The sequence below is a fragment of the Paroedura picta genome, chromosome 3 (assembly GCF_049243985.1).
Source record: "Paroedura picta isolate Pp20150507F chromosome 3, Ppicta_v3.0, whole genome shotgun sequence".
NCBI lineage: Eukaryota > Metazoa > Chordata > Lepidosauria > Squamata > Gekkonidae > Paroedura > Paroedura picta.
The window spans coordinates 173,363,868-173,384,188 of NC_135371.1; the positions used below are offsets into that span (position 1 = coordinate 173,363,868).

General features: G+C 57.3%; 1 protein-coding gene across 4 annotated transcripts in view; it reads right to left on the reverse strand.

The window, feature by feature from the left end:
- Positions 1-42: 42 nt before the first annotated feature.
- The window catches only part of HCFC1 (host cell factor C1), a 32,784-nt gene continuing 12,505 nt past the window's right edge, over positions 43-20,321 (reverse strand). Inside the window, exons 10-26 of one of the 4 annotated variants that reach the window (XM_077329694.1) lie at positions 20,082-20,285; positions 19,121-19,345; positions 17,743-17,847; positions 17,160-17,379; positions 16,153-16,295; positions 15,919-16,057; positions 14,845-15,065; positions 12,045-13,698; positions 9,700-9,866; positions 8,168-8,699; positions 6,934-7,320; positions 5,398-5,516; positions 5,168-5,305; positions 4,195-4,380; positions 3,149-3,446; positions 2,242-2,305; positions 43-1,509 (exon numbers count right to left, since the gene is read on the reverse strand). In XM_077329694.1, the coding sequence (XP_077185809.1) occupies positions 1,470-1,509; positions 2,242-2,305; positions 3,149-3,446; positions 4,195-4,380; positions 5,168-5,305; positions 5,398-5,516; positions 6,934-7,320; positions 8,168-8,699; positions 9,700-9,866; positions 12,045-13,698; positions 14,845-15,065; positions 15,919-16,057; positions 16,153-16,295; positions 17,160-17,379; positions 17,743-17,847; positions 19,121-19,345; positions 20,082-20,285 (4,842 nt within the window). In that variant the 3' untranslated portion in view covers positions 43-1,469. Of the gene's footprint in view, positions 1,510-2,241; positions 2,306-3,148; positions 3,447-4,194; positions 4,381-5,167; positions 5,306-5,397; positions 5,517-6,933; positions 7,342-8,167; positions 8,700-9,699; positions 9,867-12,044; positions 13,699-14,844; positions 15,066-15,918; positions 16,058-16,152; positions 16,296-17,159; positions 17,380-17,742; positions 17,848-19,120; positions 19,346-20,081; positions 20,286-20,321 lie in introns of all 4 variants that reach the window. The other 3 variants (XM_077329693.1, XM_077329692.1, XM_077329695.1) reach the window with 3 other exon arrangements.

A 20,321-nucleotide genomic window follows, 5' to 3' on the forward strand; every position in this document is an offset into this window, starting at 1 on the left:
AGAGAGATCGGGCTCCATAAAAACAAAGTCTTGTCTCCAAAAAGAAAAAAAAAGGTCTTTAATTGTTCAAATTAGCACAAAAAACGACAGATACGCAGCACTAGGGGCAAGGGGGGGTGGGGAGGGGAGGATAGCCGTGGGGGGACTCCTATGAAGGCTGTCTCAATGGAAAATAAACTGGCTAAGAGGTAGGAAAAAGGCTTGAGAAATCTTCGGGTCTGAACGGGGGGAGGCGGGGGGAGAACACAGCGAAATACACTATAATACAAAAGACCAGGGTACAGAGCTAGTTGCGGGCGAAGGGGGGGGGGAGGAGATGCACCTGGTATTGTGAGGGGGGGGGCACTCCTCGACACAGGAGGGGGGGGTAGCCATTGTGAGGCTCCTTTGCCATTTAGAGCCAGAACCCCCCCTCCGTGGAATGTCTGGAGGCGTCCAGAGGAGAGGGAGGCACCCGCCCAACACAGAAACCGAGATCCCGGCCCTGACCACGGGGCCGTGCTCCGCTGAAGCCAAATGTTGCCTGCTCCCCCCCCCCCCATGACTCAGCCTCCACCCTCACTGACTTAAAAAAAAAAAAGAATCCTAAAAAAAGTTTTATACAAAACCATGGAGAGGAGCGGCAAGATAAACTGCCTCCAGACTGCCACCTGGTGGCTCGGGGGAGGGAAGAGCAAGGGGGGGGGGGAATCCGCTTGTGCTGCTAAATGGGGGGGGGGGAGCTCGCCGCAAGTCGGAGGGGGGTCAAAGCAGCGGCGGGCGACCTGACAATCTGAAGCCGTGAGTGGCACCCGGCTAAGCGTGAGGACAGCTGCTGCAGAAGAAGCCACACGTTTCCCCCCCCCCTCCCCAAAATGTTCAGAGTAGCTGCGTTTGTGGTCCGACCACATCGTATCCCCCCCCCCGCTCCCCCGCAATTACCAACTCAAAAGACACTAAAAACTAAACTGAAGGTCAGGGGTCTGTACAGAGGCAAGAACTGGGGGGTGGTGAAGAGATTCTCCCACCCCCACCCCCACCCCACAGGGTGATGCAGGGGAAATACAAAAGAACTCCATTCCTGTAACTGCAACTTGTAAAAAATACCCCCAACAGCTGCCCCCCCCCCCGGTAACAAACTGCCCCCCCCCCGCACCCACCCCGAACATATCCGAGTCCACGTCAGTGGGGCAGCAATGGGGCGGCGGGGGAGAAACTTCATTCCTTCTCTCCCCTCCCCAGGCGGAGGGGGTGGGGGGCATGGCACAGCGACAGCCCCCATGGGTGGGGGTGGGAGGCTCCCTTGAGCAAGCCTCGCCGTCGCTCCCCGCCCGCGCCCGGCCCCGATCGTCCGGCCCCACAGCGTGTGAAATGTGCTTTCGGCGATGCGCCATCTCCCTTCACGCAAAGGAGGGATGGGCTGGGTGGGGCTCAGGCGGAAGCTGTGGAGCAGGCAAGAAGAGGGGGCAGCCGGGGGGGGAGGGCGCCCTTCACTGTCCGTCCGCCTTGGGCTTCTTTGGAGCAGTTTTCCTGGAAGGAGGCGGGAGAGAAACGACAATGAGACCCCTTTCCCCCAGCAGGTAACGGGCCCACTAGGATGTGATTAATGTTCCTTTCGTTGGCTGGGATTTCAGTCCGGTAGACCAGGGGTAGTCAACCTGTGGTCCTCCAGATGTCCATGGACTACAATTCCCATGAGCCCCTGCCAGCGTTAGCTGGCAGGGGCTCATGGGAATTGTAGTCCATGGACATCTGGAGGACCACAGGTTGACTACCCCTGCTTTAGGGGACTGTTAGGTTGGGTATGTATTTTTTGCTGCAGCATCTTTTCTGGCTTTTCTTTCCGTCTGGTTTTGTATCGTAATTAAGGGATTTTTAGGCCTGTATTAATGGGGTTTTAGTCAAACACTAACCCCGCCTCGAGCCCTCAAAGAGAGGTGGGCAATACATTTAAATATACTAATCATCATCATCACCGGATGTCTCCCCTGGAGAAAATGGGTGCTTTGGAAGGGGGGGGGGTTCTAGCCCCTCCAGGCCTCCCACCCTGGCCTCTCTGGCTGGCAGGGTTGCAACAGGGAGTGAGAAAGGCGCTGGAAAGAAACCAGCCTTCCACTAGGCCCAGCTCAGCTCTTCCGCCTGTACGGCTCGTGGAAACGGAGCCAAGGAGGGTGCTCCCCACCACCCACCACCCTGCCACGCCTTGCGGGACACGAGTGCACGAACGCCACGGGATAACGGCTCCGGCTAGGAGATACTCACAGATCGGGTGAGGAGAGCGGCCTCTTGTTCGCTGGTTTTAGCATGGAGCCGTCCTTACTGGACTCTGCAAAGCAGGAAGGGGGGGGGGGTTAATGGCGTTGGGAGCCCTGATCCCACCCCATCTCCCTCAGTCGGAGAGTCTGCCACACCCAAAGAGCGTATCAAGAGGGCTCTGAACTGCAGGGCACACAACGAAATAGGAAAGAGAGAAATTGTGGGCCTTTTGCGTACATGTGTGTGTGGGGGAGTGGGAAGTGCACTGAATGATCGACTAGAGCAGGGGTGGCCAAAATGCAACTCTCCAGACGGACTACAATTGCTATTAGCCCCTGCCAGCACCGTGTTCATGGTAACTGTAGCCCACAAACATCTGGATAGTCACGGCATGGCCACCCCTGCAGTCTGAGCCTAATAGGCCACAATTAGGGCGAACCATCGTTACAAACGGAAGTGGGGCTGAAAGCGTTTGACCAACACTCCCTTAAAAGTTCGGTAGGCCTTCCGGGAGCACAATCAAATGACTCCGGGTCCCACAGAATGATCACCCCTCAAATCAACATCCAACATCAACGAGGTCTGGTCTTTCCTCCTGAGAGGTGGAAAAGGGAGCTTGTGGGGGACAGTGACCCTTTCCCACACAGACGAAAGGACGTGGGGCAGAGGAGGCCACCCTGAGAAATTCGGCAGCTATGTTTTTTAAAGCAGACGGGACGTCACACATGTGCACGAGGCCGCCACTCACACGCGGAGTCTTAAGACCCAGAATGCTGAACATCAGCTAGAAAGACCTCTGAACCAGTTCTCTTCCTGCAAGCACGGATACAGTGGGTGGACCACGCTTGTGCAAGGGAGAGGGGCCGGCACCCGCCCCACGTGGCCCCGTCCCCATCGCGCTCCGCCCGCTCACCTTGCAGCCACCGGACTTGCGTGGCTGGGCCGTAGCCCTTTTCGTTGCGGGCCGCGATGCGGAAGATGATGGCAGGCTTGGTGGTGTAGTCGATGTGGGCGTTGGAGAGGCTGGCGGACTGCACCAGGCACGAGGGGTTAGGCCCGCAGTACACCCGCATGAAGGCCAGCTGGGCAGGGGCGGCGCTCTTGGGCTCGCCGGCCTGGGCGCTCTGGATGGCCAAGTACACCGAATATTCCGTGATCTTCCCGGAAGTCACGGAGGGGGGCTCCCAAGTCAGGTGGGCTCCGTCCGGGCTCTGGGGGACAAAACAGCAAGTGAGACCCCTGCAAGATGACCCGGCGATCCCCAACACGGTGCCCACGGGCACATCCCCTGGTGCCCAAGCGTTTCCAGGAAACTGGCAGGGCATCGTCCCGGCAAGGTTTCTGGTGGGCCCTTGGAGATTGGTTTGGCTGTGCAGCTTTTCAAACATGCTGCCGTGAAAGCAGCTGTCTCTGTAGGACTAGAATCTGCACTGACTATACCCTTGTTATTATTTGAATTTATTTCCCGGCACTCTCGTTGGAGCCGGCTCGTGGCGGGTTACAAGATAAAAATAAAAATACAAAGTCCCCTAAAAACCCTGCAAAAATTACAACAAATAACAAAAAGACAGAATCCAACAACAAGCACGGCAGCAAACCAACCCCCGCTGGGGACTAGAGAACTGCCGGCCACCATGATTAAAATGTGGTGGAAAATACCTTCCCTTGGGGGGGGGGGGGGGGCACAGATCTTCTCTCCGCACTGACCTAAACCACAGACCTGGTGGAAGAGCTCTGTCCTGCAGGCCCTGCGAAAAGCCGAAAGCTCCCGCAGGGCCTGTAGCTCCTGTAGCGACCAGCTCTGCCCGTGTGGAGTCAGAACTCTCAATGGGCCCATGGAGTCCAAAGCTGCTGGGCCCTCCTGAGCTAACCCAGGCATGACTGTGCAGAGGCAGAAGGAGCAAGGAGGGTCACCCTCGCGAGGCCAAGGGCAAGACGATCGCCGCCACTCAGACTGACCTTGCTGATCTTAATGGCACAGGGAGCTCCAGGGAAGCCAGGCAGGCAGGTCTTGAACGCGGAGATTTCGCTGAAGGTGCCCCGGCCGCAGGCGTTGATGGCTGCCACTCGGAACTTGTAAGCCGTGCCAGGCTGCAGCTCCTGCTTCTTGAGCTGAGAATGATCGGGGAGAGTCGCCGAATCGTCCTGCCGAAAAGGGACAAGCCACAGGGAAAGGGAATTCAGTGTGATCTCGGTGGCAACAGGCAGACAACCCGGCGTGTGGCTAAAAAGGCCAATGGGATTTGGGGCTGTATCAAATGCAGTATCGTTTCCAGGGAGGTGATGGTACTGCTTTACTAGGCTCTGGTTCGGCCTCCCTTGGAGACCTGTGTTCAGTTTTGGGCTCCATGGTTGAAACGGGATGTAAACAAACTGGAGCATGCCGAGAGGAAGGCAACAAAGATGGTGAGAGGTTTGGAGACCAAGATATAAGAGGAAAGGTTGGTGGAGCTTGGTCTGTTTAGCCTGGAGAGGAGACGACTGAGAGGGGATCTGAGAACCATCTTCAAGTATTGAAAAGGCTGCCATGCAGAGGATGGAACAGAGTTGTTCTCTCTTGCCCTGGAGGGACAGACCAGAACCCATGGGATGAAATTAATTCAAAATTTATTCTGTCTAAACCTCTGGAAGACGTTCCTGACAGTCAGAGCGGTTTCTCAGTGGAACAGGCTTCCTCGGGAGGTGGTGGGTTCTCCCACTTTGGAGATTTTTAAACAGAGGCTGGAGAGCCATCTGACGGAGAGGCTGATTCTGTGAAGGTTCAAGGGGGTGGCAGGTGACAGTGGAGGAGCGAGAGGGTCGGGAGCGTCCTGCATAGTGCAGGGGGTTGGACTAGATGACCCAGGAGGTCCCTTCCAACTCTAGGATTCTATGTGTCAGCACAAGTCTGGCTCCTCCGGTCAGGACGGTGATCAACAGCAAGGCAGCTCACCTCGGTGGCAGGCGCGTCGTCCGCTGGCAGGAAGTAGTGCGTCACCATCATGTTGGTCGCCTTGACAATGCCGACGTCAAACCACTGGTTCTCCTTCTTCACCACCACCTTCGGCGGCTGCGTGGGAGGCTCCGGCTTCTACGTGGGGAGGGAGAAATCATTTGAGCCTCGGGGGGAAACGATTCCTCGCCCACCCTCCCGCCCCTCCTGGAGATCGTCTCCAAGCCTACCACTGGGGCGGGCTCGATCCCATTCGCGACCTCCGCCAGGGCAGCCGCTGCTTGAAGTTTGGCCGGGCTGGCCACCACCACAGGTTGCGGGGCCACGAAGGTGTTCGAGGGAGCAAGGCCTGGAAGGAGAAGAAGAAGAGTTGGCTCTTAGATGCCGCTTGTCTCTACCCGAAGGAGGCTCAAAGGGGCTTACAATCGCCTTCCCTTTCCTCTCCCCACAACAGACACCCTGCGAGGGAGGGGAGGGGAGGCTGGGAGAGCCCTGATATTCCAGAAGAAGAAGGGTTGGTTCTTATATGCTGCTTTTCTCTACCCGAAGGAGTCTCAAAGCGGCTTCCATTCGCCTTCCCTTTCCTCTCCCCACAACAGACACCCTGCGAGGGAGGTGAGGCTGAGAGAGCCCTGAGATTCCTGCTTGGTCAGACCAGCTGGCTGCATGTGGGGGAGCGGGGAGTCAAACCGGACTCGCCAGATGAGAAGTCCGTGCTCCGAATGACTACACCAAGCTGGCACTATGATCATTTTGTTTTGACATTATGTATAAGATTCAGGTGGGCTGCTAAGACCCAGGAAGTTTAATTCTGGGTAAAATTTTGTTTAAATGTTATTCAAGTTTTATAACTCCCAGACTGTTATTGTGTTCCCTGTAGCATGCCCGCCTCACAGTGAACTGTAATCCTCATTGTAAACGGCCCTGAGTTGCACTGGAGGACGGTATAGAAATGTGACAAATAAGCTGCCCTGTACATGCACTGGATAACTATGAGGTTCATTTTCACAAGCCCTGACTTCATAGAATCTTTTTTTGTTAAAAGACAAAAGGTATCTTTTTTGTTAAAAGATAAAGTCCCGGAAGATTCGAGACTGGTGTGCTGGTCATAGTTCAAAGAACCGCAGGCACATCTTGCTGGTTTGTATTATCAGATTTAAAGGTTGATAAACGGGTTTTAATAGATAAATCCCGGAAAAAATGTGCTGTAAAACATTTCAAATAGGTAAAAGTTTAACCCAGATTCTTTAACATTGAATTCTGAAGTTGGGCAGATGGGCAAGCTGGGAGAGGCCTTCTAACCCAGGGAACCAAAACTCCGGAAATTCTCTCTCTAGGGAGATTCCTCCATCCCCTTCTGTGGCTGACTTCCGCCAGGGGGTGAATCGAGTTTTTCATTTCATTTGGTGTCCCTTTCAACGCTGCCTCCTGCCTAACCAATGTCCAAACTGTCTTTCAACTTTTAAAAAAGTTTTTTAGATCAGATTTCAATGTTTTTTGCAGTTTTTAATGGTTTTTAAATGTAGTTTTTACTATGCATGTTCTAATCTTTTTCCCTGCCACGGTGGCCTTGGTGAGGGCAGAAAAGTGGGAAGTAAATTTTTTAAAAAATAAAACGAGCGGAAAACAAAACAAGGGAAGAAGAATCTCCTGGCGGCCAAGCCACCCTCCATAATGAAATGCACGGCACAGAAACCCCACCCTGATTTTCTGGGTGCAGATCTGGGCATGGCACCCGAGACTCCTGTCCCTCCCCCGCCACTCACCCTGCCACTTACTCTCCGTGGGCGTGGGGGGCAGCAGCCCGACTGTGCTGGTGACGGCGCTGGCCAACTCGTTCAGGCCGTTGCTCTCGCTGGCCGGGTCGTTGAGGCTGTCGGCGGGGGCCAGCGCTTCCGTCGGCAAGTGGGAGGGCAGCGGGTGCTGAGGTGGGTGTTGCTGGGTGGCCGCTGCCGCTGCGGCTGCCGCGGCTGCCGCCTGAGCCTCTTGGAGCTGCTGCTGCTGCTGCTGGACAAGGGCCGCCAGTTCTTGCTGGGTGAAGACGATGGGGATGGCCGTGGGCTGGCTCTCGTGGCCCTCCGGGCCCAGGTGGCCCATCTCGGCTTGTGCCGCTGCCGCCGCTGCCTCGGAGGTGTCCATGGCTTCTCCAGAGCCTGCAAAACACCGACGGGAGGCTGTGAGGGGAGCAAAAATGGAGAATGGCAGGGAGGACGTTCCTGGGCAGGAATCGAGACCCCAGGGGGAGACCCTCCAACTTCCCCACCAAAGGCGCTCGTGGGGTGGGGACGGGAGACAGGACCTTTTCGGTGGCAGCCCCCGTGCTTTGGGAACAACCTCCTTAGGGGGCAGGAGCCTGGCCCCCTCACCCCTGATCTTTAGAAAGCCAATGGAAACAGCTAGACTGCAGGTTGGGGCCAACTCCTGGGTGCACGTGACCCCGACGTAATTCCCCAATTACCACATTTCCCTGGCTAATAAACTGATCGGTCTTGGTTTGGCCCTTTAAAGCCCTATGGGGCTTCAGAGTGGGCATCTAAAGGACCATGTTCTCCTGTCTGCTCAGGCCCAGGAATTAAGATCTGATCAAAGAAGCTCATCTGGGGGGGGGGGCCACACCAGGAAAGGCCTTTTTGGTGCCAGCCCCACAGCTACAGTGCAACAATCCCAAGTAGGTGCCCCCCCCCCCACTCCCTCGCCTTCAGTCTTCAGGGCAATTTTATGGAGGGCTGCAGGCGACTAATTTAAGCTCTTATTTATTGGCAGTCCTAACGGGAGATTTTAAATCATGGCCTTTTGCGTCTTTTTATTAACGGTTGTCTTATGGACATCGGAGAGCCTCCTTGAATTCCCCAAAACAGAAAAGCAGCTAACTCGTGTTCTAAATAAGACCCCAACAGCTGACCTTGAGCCAGAGAAGAGGGGGCCTGAAGGCCTGCAGAGACGGGCCGGCCTCCAACACCCACCCCGCCCCAAACAGGAAGAGGTCAGTCAGTCACTCACCCATCACAGCTTGCTGGGCGGCCTGCAGGACAGCCTGGATCGCCAGGGCTTGAGCCTCTTCCGTGGCAGCTGCCTGGGCTGCGGCTTCCGCGGCAGCCGTCACCGCCAGCTCCTCAGGCGTCAGGCCCGTCACCATCAGCGTCGTGCCGGCCTGACTCTCCGCCATCAGCTCCTGGGGCAGCGCCAGAGGCTCCACCTCGGAGGGCGGAGGGGCTGCGGGGGTGGCCTGGGGCAGCACCACCATAGCCACGGGCTCCTGAGCGGGGGCCGCAGGGGCCAGGGGGGCTTCTTCCATGGGAGCAGGAAGCTCCGGCTGGGGAATGGCCTCGGCCGGCGGGCCTTCTGCGGGCGGCGTCACTGCCGGCGCTGCGGCCGAGGCCGGCTCCTGCTGCTCAGGGGCTGCGACCTGCATCTCCGCCGAGGGCCGCAACGTCTCCGCAGCACTTGGAAGAGCCTCCGTGCCGGTGGCGGCCAGAGTCTCGGCGTGGGGAGCCGCCTCCTCCGTGGGGGTGTCAGCGAGGGACGAGATGCTCTGAAATGGGAAGCAGCCGTCAGAATCCGGAAAGGATCAGGCAGTTGAAAGATGGGGGACAGAAAAGAGGCATTCAATGAGACACGCACGTTTCTCCCCACTCCCCTTTTTTGGGAAAGCCTCTGCCGTGAAAGAGGCAGCGTGGTTAAGAGTGTCGGACCAGTATCTGAGGGACCTGGGTTCGAATCCCCGCTTGTGCCATAGAATCTCCCTGGTTGATCCTAGGCCAGTCGCACTCTCTCAGCCTAACCAGCCTCACAGGGTTGTTGTGAGGAAAATGGGGGGGGGGGGGAGAAAAGAACAATGGAATTCATCTTGGGTCCAAAGTGGGAAGAAAAATGGGACACAAACCGAGGGCTTTCAATTTGTAGAGTCAGACAGTCTTGGGGAGTTCTCAAACACAGCAATGCAGAGACAGCCACCCTCTCTCTGACGTGTACTGCTCCTCAACATGGAGGCTCCTCTTTGACATCAAGGCTACAAGAGGCTTGGACTCCCCTGTCTATACTCTTCCGTGGTTTTGGAAAGCTACCCCCCTCCCCGGGATACAAACGAATGCCACTGAAAGGCTGCAGAAACCCCTCACAGTAACACAACAACCCTGCAAGATAGGCTGGGTTATGAAGGTGATTAAAAATCTATACACCACAGGAAGGCCCAAGACCTCAAGCTCCTTCTTTCTAAGGATGAATCTGGGCGCTGGGGACCAAAAGGCCTGCAGTTCCAGACCTGGGAGGGATAATGCTCAGCAGAGGCATTCCTAGAAGCACCCCCCTCCCCAATTCATCTAAACCGCCATGTTTCAAGCACTTGGGGAGAAACGGACATAATTGAAATAGCCGAAAAAACCACCACCCACCCAACAGCCACCTGGTTTCCACACCCCCCCACCCAAAGGAGCCACTCCTCACCCCAAACCCAGTACATCAGACGAAGGGAACTCCAAGGCGTGACCCCCCGTGGGGCCACAATGACAAGCGTCTTCCTGCACGTTCCTTACCGGCACCGAAGGCCCAGGCGGGGGCGTGGATTGCGTGACGGTGGTGAGGGCCCGGGCCGGGGCGGAGGGGACGGCGGCTGCAACGGGACTGGGGCTGCTGGAGGCTGTGCTCTCGGCCAGCGTGCTCTCGGGCTCCCCCTGCTGGCCGTTGGTCGCGGGTGGCTGGTCTGCAAAGAGGGAGCTGGTTAAGCGGAGGGGGGATTCCGGGCTGGGCTGCCCAAGTTCACTCCTTGACAAGGCATCTTATGGGTGGTGGGGGGGGGGTCGTACCTAAAGGTAGCCAAGTGTAGATAGGGGGAGCTGTCTTATATTGAATCAAACAACCTATCAACTTCATTATCATCTACTGTGACGGGAAGCCTCCCACCAGTCTCAGGCAGAGGTCTTTCCCATCCCCTCCTGCCTGGTCCTTTTAACTGGAGATGCCGGGGATTGAACCTGGGACCTTCTGCCTGCCAAGCAGAGGCTCTGCCACTGAGCCAGGGTCTCAGGCCAAGGTCTTCCCCATCCCCTCCTGCCTGGTCCTTCTAACTGGAGATGCCAGGGATTGACCCTGGGGCCTTCTGCCTGCCAAGCAGAGGCTCTGCCACTGAGCCAGGGTCTCAGGCCAAGGTCTTCCCCATCCCCTCCTGCCTGGTCCTTTTAACTGGAGATGCCGGGGATTGAACCTGGGACCTTCTGCCTGCCAAGCAGAGGCTCTGCCACTGAGCCAGGGTCTCAGGTGGAAGTCTTTCCCATCCCGTCCTGCCTGGTCCTTCTACCTGGAGATGCCAGGGATTGAACTGGGGATCGTCTATGTGCAAACAGATGTTCCACTGCTTGCAAGCTTCCTAACCTCAGAGAATCTTTTGCCATGGAGCACAAGAAACTGCGTCCTGCGGAAGACTTCAGGACACAATGTAGGTGAAGGTCATTCCTCAGACACTGGGGGCTCAACATAACTGCAGGTGAGTTGACAACACGCCACAGAAACCCCCCAACATGACCATACAGATGTGCATTGCATGAGCAGTGTGGGAGTAACAGGGAAAGCCTCTTCCTGAGAATTGCAAAGGGTTGTGTTTGGCCTCAAACAGGGCCAGGTGGAACGCTTTGCCTACTGATAAGGGCCTTAAAGAATTCCAGGGGGCTTGTAAAAGGGAGCCCTTCTGACAGGCCGATGGCAGCCACCTTGCTTGAGTCCCCACCCAGTCAACCAATCCGGCCAAACACTGATTAACCCCTCCTCTGGAAAATTTTAACTGTAAAGAGAAGGCAGTTTCTAATACAATTCAAAAAGCTTATCCTTATCCATGGTTCCTCTATATATTTATGAAACACCCTGGGGTGAAACGTGTCCGGCTGTCCAAGTTGGAATAGGGCCAATCAGGGTGCAGACAGCAAAGCAAAGCTGGCTGCATCCTGATTGGCCCTGCCCCTGCAGCTCCCGCCCTCTGTCCCTGGACTCTAGCTTCTTTGCTCTCAGACGCACCTCAGTGCCTGGAGCCAGCAGCAGGTAAGGGGAGAGAGCCCTGGGCAAAGGGTCGTGGTGGAGGGCCTGCTAACGAGGGCCTGCTAGGCTGGGCCTGCTAATGAGGGCCTCCCGGCCTGCGGACTGCCTGCTAAGGAGCTCTGTCCTGTGCCTGCTAATGAGCTGCCTCCGGCCACCCCACTTGATTCGGCTGCCAGCTGCGGCCCAAAGCCACCTTAACCTGCCTGGCTACTGGCCAGGGGAGGGGACCCTTTCAACGTCCGTTCTTAGGAACGGGCTTTGAAGCTAGTTTAATTAATAACTGATAGTTTCATTCTCTATATATTTTATTGCATTGCTGTTTAAACCTGATGTTACCTGCCTTGAGCTTAAGGGAGGGAGGGATATAAAAATAAACGTATTCTTAAAACCCCTGGCTGGAAAACTGAGGGCAAGAGAACGGGGAAAAAAGCCCTTCAGTTCCTGGTTGGACCCCAGGAAGGAGGTGACGGTAGTGGCCGTGGGCAGGTATGCCAGCCTCCGGGGGGGATTAGGCTTTACAGCTCACCTCCAAGCAACAGAGATCAATCCTCCTAGAATGGCTGCTTGGGAGGGGCGACTCCACAGCATCATACTCCACTGAGACCCCTCCCTGTCCAAAATCACACCCACTCCTGGCTCCACCCTCAAATTTTCGGAGAGTACTATCCAACCTACAGCTGGCAACCTTAACTGTGGGGGAAGTTCTCATTTCCAGAGTTTCTTGGGGCAGGCTTGAGCACACGCTGGGGGGGCCAGGCTCCAGGATGGTGACCAGACAACCCCCCTCAGAGGCTATTTCTAGGCTCAAAGCCGGCCCCCCACCGGTGAAAGCCTGCAGACTGGGTGCCCTTACCTTCAACGGTGGGCGTCATGGTGGTGCCAGTGGAGGTGGTCTGCTGCGTGTCACAGGGCGGCGCCACGGGGGTCTGCTGAGCGCTTTCTCCCTGCCCGCCGCCCATGTTGGAGGTGGACGTGGTGGCCGTGTTGGTGGTGCCCGTCTCGTGGGTCTCGCAGGGGGGGTTGGAGCACACCTGCTGCTGCCCGCTGCCGACATTCGATGTCGTGGTGGTGGCTGTGTTGGTGGTGCCCGTCTCATGAGTCTCGCAGGGGGGGTTGGAGCACACCTGCTGCTGCTGACCGCTGCCCATGCTGGACGTGGACGTGGTGGCCGTGTTGGTGGTGCCCGTCTCGTGGGTCTCGCAGGGGGGGTTGGAGCACGCCTGCTGGGCCGTGCCCGTGTTGCAAGCCGCCACGGTCGCCGTGGTGGCGATGCCGGTGTTGTGGGTCTCGCTAGGTGGGCTGGAACACACGGGAGGGCTCGCGCCCGCGGGGAGGGTGGAGGGCGCTGGCCTGGCGGCCGGGACCGCACACGGCTGCTTTGCAGGCACGTTGGCTTTGGCAGACATGGTGGTGCTGGTGGAGCTGGTCTGCTGCGTTTGGCACGGAGGGTTGGCCGACCCCACCCACTCGCCGTCCGGCTGCCCCCGGCCCATGAGGGATCGGGCCGTGGTGGCCGTGTTGGTGGTGTGGGTGTGGTGGGACTCGCACTGGAGAGTTCTCGGGGCCGGCCGTCTTTCGCCGGCCGGGACCGGGGCGGCGCCGGGCACGCTGGCGGCCGGCGCCTGGAGCAGGGAGTTCACCATCCGGACCGTGCACGGCTGCTCCGTCGGCACGTCTGCTTTCGCCGACATGGTGGTGTTGGTGGAGCTGGTCTGCTGCGTTTGGCACGGAGGGTCGGCCGGCTCGTTCTGGCCCCCGTCGGGCTGCCCCCGGCCCATGTGCGAGGTCGCCGTGGTGGCGGTGTTGGTGGTGCCCGTCTCGTGGGTTTCGCGGGGAGGGTTGGAGCAGACCGCCCGATCCGTGCCCACGATGGGCTTCACGGTCATGGTGGTGCTCGTGGAGCTGGTTTCGAACGTTTGGCACGGGGGCTCGGCCGGAGTCCTCTCGTTCCGGGAGGTGGTGGCCGTGCTGGTGGTGCCCGTCTCGTGGGTCTCGCACGGCGGGTTGGAGCAGACCCTTTGCCCGGCGCTCAGCACGTTCGTGGCCGTGTTGGTGGTGCCCGTCTCGTGGGTCTCGCACGGCGGGTTGGAGCAGACCCTCTGCCTGACGCTCAGCACGGTGGTGGCCGTGTTGGTGGTGCCCGTCTCGTGGGTCTCGCACGGCGGGTTGGAGCAGATGCGCACCACGCGGCCGTTGGCCTGGAGCCCGCCCTCTTGCCCGTCGCAGACGAACTGCACCTGGGTTGGCCCGCCCAGGGTACCCACCACCGTTGTCGTGGCGGTGTTGGTGGTGCCCGTGTCGTGCGTCTCGCACGGCGGGTTCGAGCACACCAGCGTGACGGTGCCCGGCTGAGCATCACCCTGCCCCGACTCGGCGATGGTGACCGTGGCCGTGGGCTGCTCCGTGGTGGGGGAAGCCAAGATGGAGACGGGCAAGTCGTGGACGGGCTGGGCCTCGACGCCGCTGGGCGTGGTGATCAGGGTGACTTGGGTGGGCTGGGAGACAGGCTGCGGGGCAAGGAAGCAGAAGAGGCGGGGAGGTTAGCACGACGGCTGACAAGCGGCCCTTTCCCCCAACCCGCTGCAGACAAAAGACAGCGAGCTTAGCAGTGCACGGAATAAGATGGTTCTGTTCAATTCTATACAGCAGGGGTAGTCAACCTGTGGTCCTCCAGATGTCCATGGACTACAATTCCCATGAACCCCTGCCAGCATTTGCGGGGGTGGGGAGCCATGGGCATTTGCTGGCAGTGGCTCCTGGGAATTGTAGTCCATGGACATCTGGAGGACCACAGGTTGACTACCCCTGCTATACAGTGTTCCATCTATCCTTTATGGCTAATAGCCCCCGCCCATGGACCCCTGGTCCAGATGTTTCTCCAGTCCCCTCTTGGAAATGCCGGTGCTTGTAGCCACCATGAACTACTATTCGTGACTCTTTGGGTCAAATGTTCACCGACTTCATGGAGAGCCTAAGAGTCTTGTGAGAAAGGAGGAAAAAGAGACTTCTTTCTCTACCTTCTCTCTCTCTATCCCAAACATAATTCTGGCCCTTAGAGGCCACGCTGATGCCCCCAGAAGCAGGGCAGAAGAGAATAAGCTGTCTTTGCCTTCCACCACCTGGTCTTCAGAGACACCCTGAGGTTCCTTGAAGCCACCGACAGAATTGCCTTCCGTTAATTCTTCCAGCTCACGGCAGCAAATTACTTTTGCTCTCCACTCGAGCTGCCTACTCTAGGTCAGGAAATTTGGAAGTGGAGCCCAGGATGGACTGGTTTTGAGGCAGAGTGGGATCTCAGCAGGTATGATGCCCCAGAGTTCCCCCTCCAAACAGCCATGTCCTCCAAGGGAACAAATCACTTGTCATCAGCAAAACAGCTGTAAGTCCAGAAAATCTTCAGGTTGCACCAAGAACAGGGGTGGCCAAACTGTGGCGTTCCAGGTGTGCCTGGGATCGTGGGAATTGTAGTCCACAAACCTCTGGCGAGCCAGTTTGGTCACCGTGTACCTAGAGGCTGGTAATTCTACTCCCCACATGAATTCACAACCCTTTATTTGCCTGTCCAGAATTTACAGCCCAGTTTCATCGCATGCTCTCCTGGCCACCCAACCCTAACAATGGCGCCCACGCGGAGCCGCCAACCTGCGCCCTACCTGCATGGTGATGGTGGGGGTGGTCAGGCCTCCCGCTGCCGTCAAGGTGGTCTGTGCTGCTGAAACCGTGATGGCGGCCGGGTTGATGACTTGGCTGGAAAGCGTAGCGATGGTGCCCAGGGTGGTGATCGGGGTCGCCAGGGAGGCGTTGGTATTGTGGCCCCCGGTCCCGGCCAGGCTGGTTGAGACGGTGCCTGTCACGGTGCCCAGAGTTGTGACTCCTGAGAGGGGGAGCAAGAAGGGACCACTCGCCAATGAATTTTTGAGTTAGATTAGATCCTGTACATAATACAGATCCTTGTCCTGGAGATCCCAAGCTGGGATCTGTTCTCAGGGGAAGGCCTTGGCCTGTGGTTGGCCAACCAGAGGAACTCGCAGCTGGACTAGATGGCCCACTGGCCCGATCCAGCAGGGCTCTACTGGCATTCTTTATCGAGGGAAGACCTCAGCCTCTATGCCTATGACTAGCTGTCCAGAGGACCAGATCTCAAAAGCTAAGTAGTGTCAGTCCTGCTTAGTATTTGGATGGGAGACCTCCAAGGAAGTCCAGGGTGGTCATGAGGCAAAGGCAAACCACCTCTGTTCATCTCTTGCCTTGACATGGACGGCCACAGAAAGCCGGATCTCATCAGGTCCTGGGCGCTAGGAAGGGCCGTGGTGCTTGGGGGAGAGCCTGCTACGGAAGCCCAGAGGCAGGCAATGGCAAATCACCTCTGACCCTCTCTGGCCTGGAAAACTCCACAGCAGGGGTGGCCAAACTGTGGCTCTCCAGATGACCATGGACTACAATTCCCAGCAGCCCCTGCCAGCATGGCTCACGGGAACTGGAGTCCGTGGACATCTGGAGAGCCGCAGTTCGGCCACCCATGCGTCTACAGCATTGCCGTCAAATGGCTGTGACTTGACGGCATGTCCCGCAACCACCCAACAAACCCGCACACGGACAAGAATACGTTGCTTCCGAAGTTGGCACTCGTCCTGCAACGGGGCCCACGAGAGAAACCTACAGCAGGGCTTCCAGTGGTCAAGAGGAAGGGAACGCGCTCGCATAAGTGCCCGGGTCGGCCCACTGACCTGTGGTTCCTTTCACCACCAAGGTGGTGACGGTGGGCTTGACGGCCGAGACGGTGACGGGGGTGACCAGCCGCACGCCGCCCATGGGGACCGTCCGCAGGATGGTGCCAGGCTGTCCCGGGGCTCCTTTCAGGACCACCTGCCGGGGCAGAACGGAGCAGAGTTAAGAAGGGCAAGGCAGCGGCGCCAGGCTCCCCCTCGGCAGCCTGCCTGGTTGACCCACCCGGCCCTCACCTGGGTCACGCCCTGCTGCCCGTGACTCGTGGTCAACTTGGGCACTGCGGTGATGATCTTGGCGGGGGTGCCGGTGCCAGATGTCATCACTTTGGTGGTAATGATGGTGATGGGAGACTTGATCCCGGGGCTACTGGTGACTCCTGTAGGGAGAGAAGGGCAGTGAGGAGTGGGCTTGGATCCTCCTACCTCGATACGCTCTAAGCACAGAATTATATAATAGCGAAGAGTGGTGAGCCTAGGAATATGCCATAGGAGGTGATCTCCAAACAGTCTAAAATTTACATATATTGGTTGGAGCCATAATTTACAGATCTCATTCAACCACTCAGCTACACTTTATCATGAGTTTAGGTATTTTATATAGAGTGTATTGTTACAATTCTGACCACCGAGAAAGACCCAGTAGGGTCGAAACGCGTTTGGTCTTATGTGCTGTTAATTCTGCATAGCTTTTATGTAGTTTTTATTCTGTTTGTAATTGTGCACTATAATAAATAATTAACATTTTAACATTATTTTATTGTACAGCTCAACCTCTGAGTTCCTACCTGTAAAGGTTGGCTTGTGTTCCTTTTTTGGGTTTGGTTTTGCATATTACAGGGGTGACCAAACTGTGGCTCTCCAAATGTCTATAGACTACAATTCCCATGATCCCCTGCCAGCACTGGGAATTTTAGCCACGGATATCTGGAGAGCCACACCTTGGTCACCCATGGCATATTAAGAAGGGCCTCGAGAACCGAGCACTGACTCGTACCTTCTGGCCCTTCCTCCCACAAGCTGCCTAAATCCACAGAATCGGCATGGCTGTCAGATGGCCATCTAGCCCCCGCTTCAAACATTACAAAGGAGGAGAGCCCACCACCTCTGGAGGATGCCTATTCCACTGCTCTGTCAGTAAGCTCTTCCAAACATTTAGCCGCAAGTTCCAGATTTAATTTCAATCTGCTGCTTCTGTTCCAACCTTTCCGGGGCAACGGAAAACATCTCTGCGTGGCTTTTACCTGTGGCTCCGGACTGAGACATGATAGCCGACATGGGGATGGTTTTGATAATGGTGGTCGTGCCAGGCTTGGTCGTGTTCGGAGACACGCTGCTGATGCCCAAGATGGTGGGTTTGGTGCCCGTGCCGCCCGCCTGGGAGCTGGTGATGATGGTGGTAGGCTTGCCGTCCGCCGAGGTCACCAGCTTCAAGATGGTGCCCGCAGGCAGGGGCCCTTTGGTCTACAGGGAGAGAAGGCCCAGAATCAAAACAACAGACAGGAAGCAGGCCAAGAATCTCAGCGTGGAACATAAGCGGCACTCGGCTAGGGCAAAGGGCATGGCCGGAAGCAGTCGTCCCACACTTAGCTCTAAGGAACAAGGTGTGCATGCAGCCTATTCATGCGCAAGCGATTATGCCTAGAGAGCCCCCAGGCTTCACTAGATCTTCCCAGCGCAAGTCTTAGAGACGTGGGAGCTGCAAAGGCTGCACGTAGCCTAAGGTCCAGAAGGGTGGCGGGAAAGTGCCTCCAGCATGAAGAAGAAAGGACTCCCCAAGCTGGGTTAAATAAGGCCGCCGTCCACTCCCATGCTGCCCATTCCTACTTGGATTATCTGGGTCACGGGGCCAGTCGACGCCTGTCCTGTCACGGCCGAGGTCTGAACCGGTTTGGTTTGAACGACAGACATCATCTTTCCCAAGTTGGAGATCTGCCAAGGAGGAAAGGCAAGGAGGAAAGAGCCGGTTGATACGTACGGAGCACAAAAAGACCCCCTTCTCTACGGGGGCCGTTCTCTTAGAAGCACCAGCCTACAAGAGATCCGGCAGCCTTCCCTCAGCAGGGATTCAAGTGCAAGGTCTATGGGGTGGTGGTGGAGAAACCTGGCCCTACTCTGAGCTCGTCTTGGCCCTAGAGAAAGCTGCACGACACCTGCAGGGCGTCATGCACCAAGGGACTGCAACACCCTTATCACCCTACCCCCTCTCTCACATGCACTGCTCCTGAATCCAGAGGAAAAGGAGGCAAACAGGCACCCCTCTTTTTGTCATGATGGTGGGCCTTTGGGCACAGCACCTGCCACCTCCTCTCCCTTTTCAGAGAAGAAGAAGAGTTGGTTCTTATAGGCCGCTTTTCCCTACACGAAGGAGGCTCAAAGCGGCTTACATTCGCCTTCCCTTTCCTCTCCCAACAGACACCCTGTGAGGTGGGTGAGGCTGAGAGAGCCCTGAGATTCCTGCTTGGTAAGAGCAGTTTTCTCCTAACCACTACACCAAACTGGCACCAAACTAGGAGGGGCTTTTGTGTAGCTGAACACCTGATTGGCCACTGGAGTTCCGATGGCCTATGCCAGGGGCGGCCAAACTGTGGCATTGGCAGCGGCTCATGGGAACTGTAGTCCATGGGCATCCGGGGAGCCACAGTTGAGCCGCCCCTGGCCTATACCTTTCTTAAAACTTGTCACCGCAGTATGGTTACCTTCGCCGTGTGACCGAACCTAAGCTGTGTGTATGAGAGGAAATGTTTTAAAACGCCGCGCTCGCTTTCAAAGGCATTCTGCTAATCAGGCATACGTCTGCCCGAAATGTTGAAGAGTTGATATCACAGGACAACTTCACTCCCGGATGTTTCCTGGTCAGCTCTGGTTTGCGTGGCCACCATTCCGTGGCTGGGCCCACCGAGCGGAGTGAGAACTGTAAAGTGGCCTGCAGGGTCCAAAACTCTAGAGACCCCCATTCTAGCTTTGGCTCTAGCAGGCAGCCCCCTCTTCCAGTCACCGACGAGCCTTCCTGAGGCCAGAACAGGGTACAAGCAAGTACCCTTCCCCCGTGCCTGGACATGAATCACAAAACTGCTTCCCCTACATGTGTTTCAGTTGTATTTCTCCACTGGAAGCCAACCCTTGGACCCCCAAACAGGGCAAAACCCCTCAAAACAAAGCCGCGCCCCTGCTCCCCCACCGGCCACGGCTTCCCGAGCCTCACCAGCGCGCTGCCTCCAGGTACCGAGATGGGGCTCTTCACCAGCGTGATGGTCTTGGTCACTCCGCCGACCACGGTGGTCATCACCTGGGCCTGCTGCGCCACAGTGACGGTGCCCGACTTGTGCACGGTGATGATCGGCCGGGTGGGCGTGTTGGTGGTGGACGAGACCGAGGTGCCCACTTGGGCGGCCGCCGTCTTCAGCATGCGGGTGGCCGGGTTGCTCACCTGAGGGCCGGAGAGAGCAATGGGGAGGAAAGTGAAGAGCCTGCAAACATTACAGGGGCTCAGGGAGCCAGGATTATAGCCTGACCGTCTGAAGGACACAAAGCACTGCCCCCGCTCCACAACGTTGTGTGGATGTGACTGCAAGCCTCATAGCTGCCTAGGGATGCCATCCCCCAGGTGGGGTGTGGGGATCCCCTGGAATCACAGTTCCTCTCCAGACTGCAGAGATCAGTTCCCCTGGAGAAAAGGGCTGCTTGGGAGGGGGGACTCTGTGGTCTTGGACCCCACTGAGGGTCCGGGATGCCAGCCTCCAGGTGGGGCCTGGGGATCCCCTGGAATTCCAGCTCCTCTCCAGACTGCAGAGATCAGTTCCCCTGGAGGAAAGGGCTGCTTGGGAGGGGGGACTCTGTGGCCTTGGACCCCACTGAGGGTCATGGATGCCAGCCTCCAGGTGGGGCCTGGGGATCCCCCGGAATTCCAGCTCCTCTCCAGACTGCAGAGCTCAGTTCCCCTGGAGGAAAGGGCTGCTTGGGAGGGGGGACTCTGTGGCCTTGGACCCCACTGAGGGTCCGGGATGCCAGCCTCCAGGTGGAGCCTGGGGATCCCGTGGAGAAACTGGATGCTGTGGAGTTGGGCACTGGGCCCCACTGAAATCCTCCCCGGGCTCAACTTCCAAGTCTCTAGTGAGTGTCCCAACCTTGGCAGCCCCATAGCCACTCCATCCAGGGGTCCTCACCATGACGGGAGAAGAGGCCACTTTGACTGTGGTGGGTAGCGTAGTGGTACCAGGAGAAACAGCCACCGTCTTCACTATGGTGGTGCCGGCAGGGACGCTCAGCATGGTGGGAGCATTGGACGGTGGGATTTTCTGCGTGGCGGCAGCTGCTGCTGCCAAAGCAGCCATGCCACTCATCTGAGGGCTGGTACCAATCACCTGATGCTGTGATAAAAAGAGAGACAGAGACAGAGAGACAGA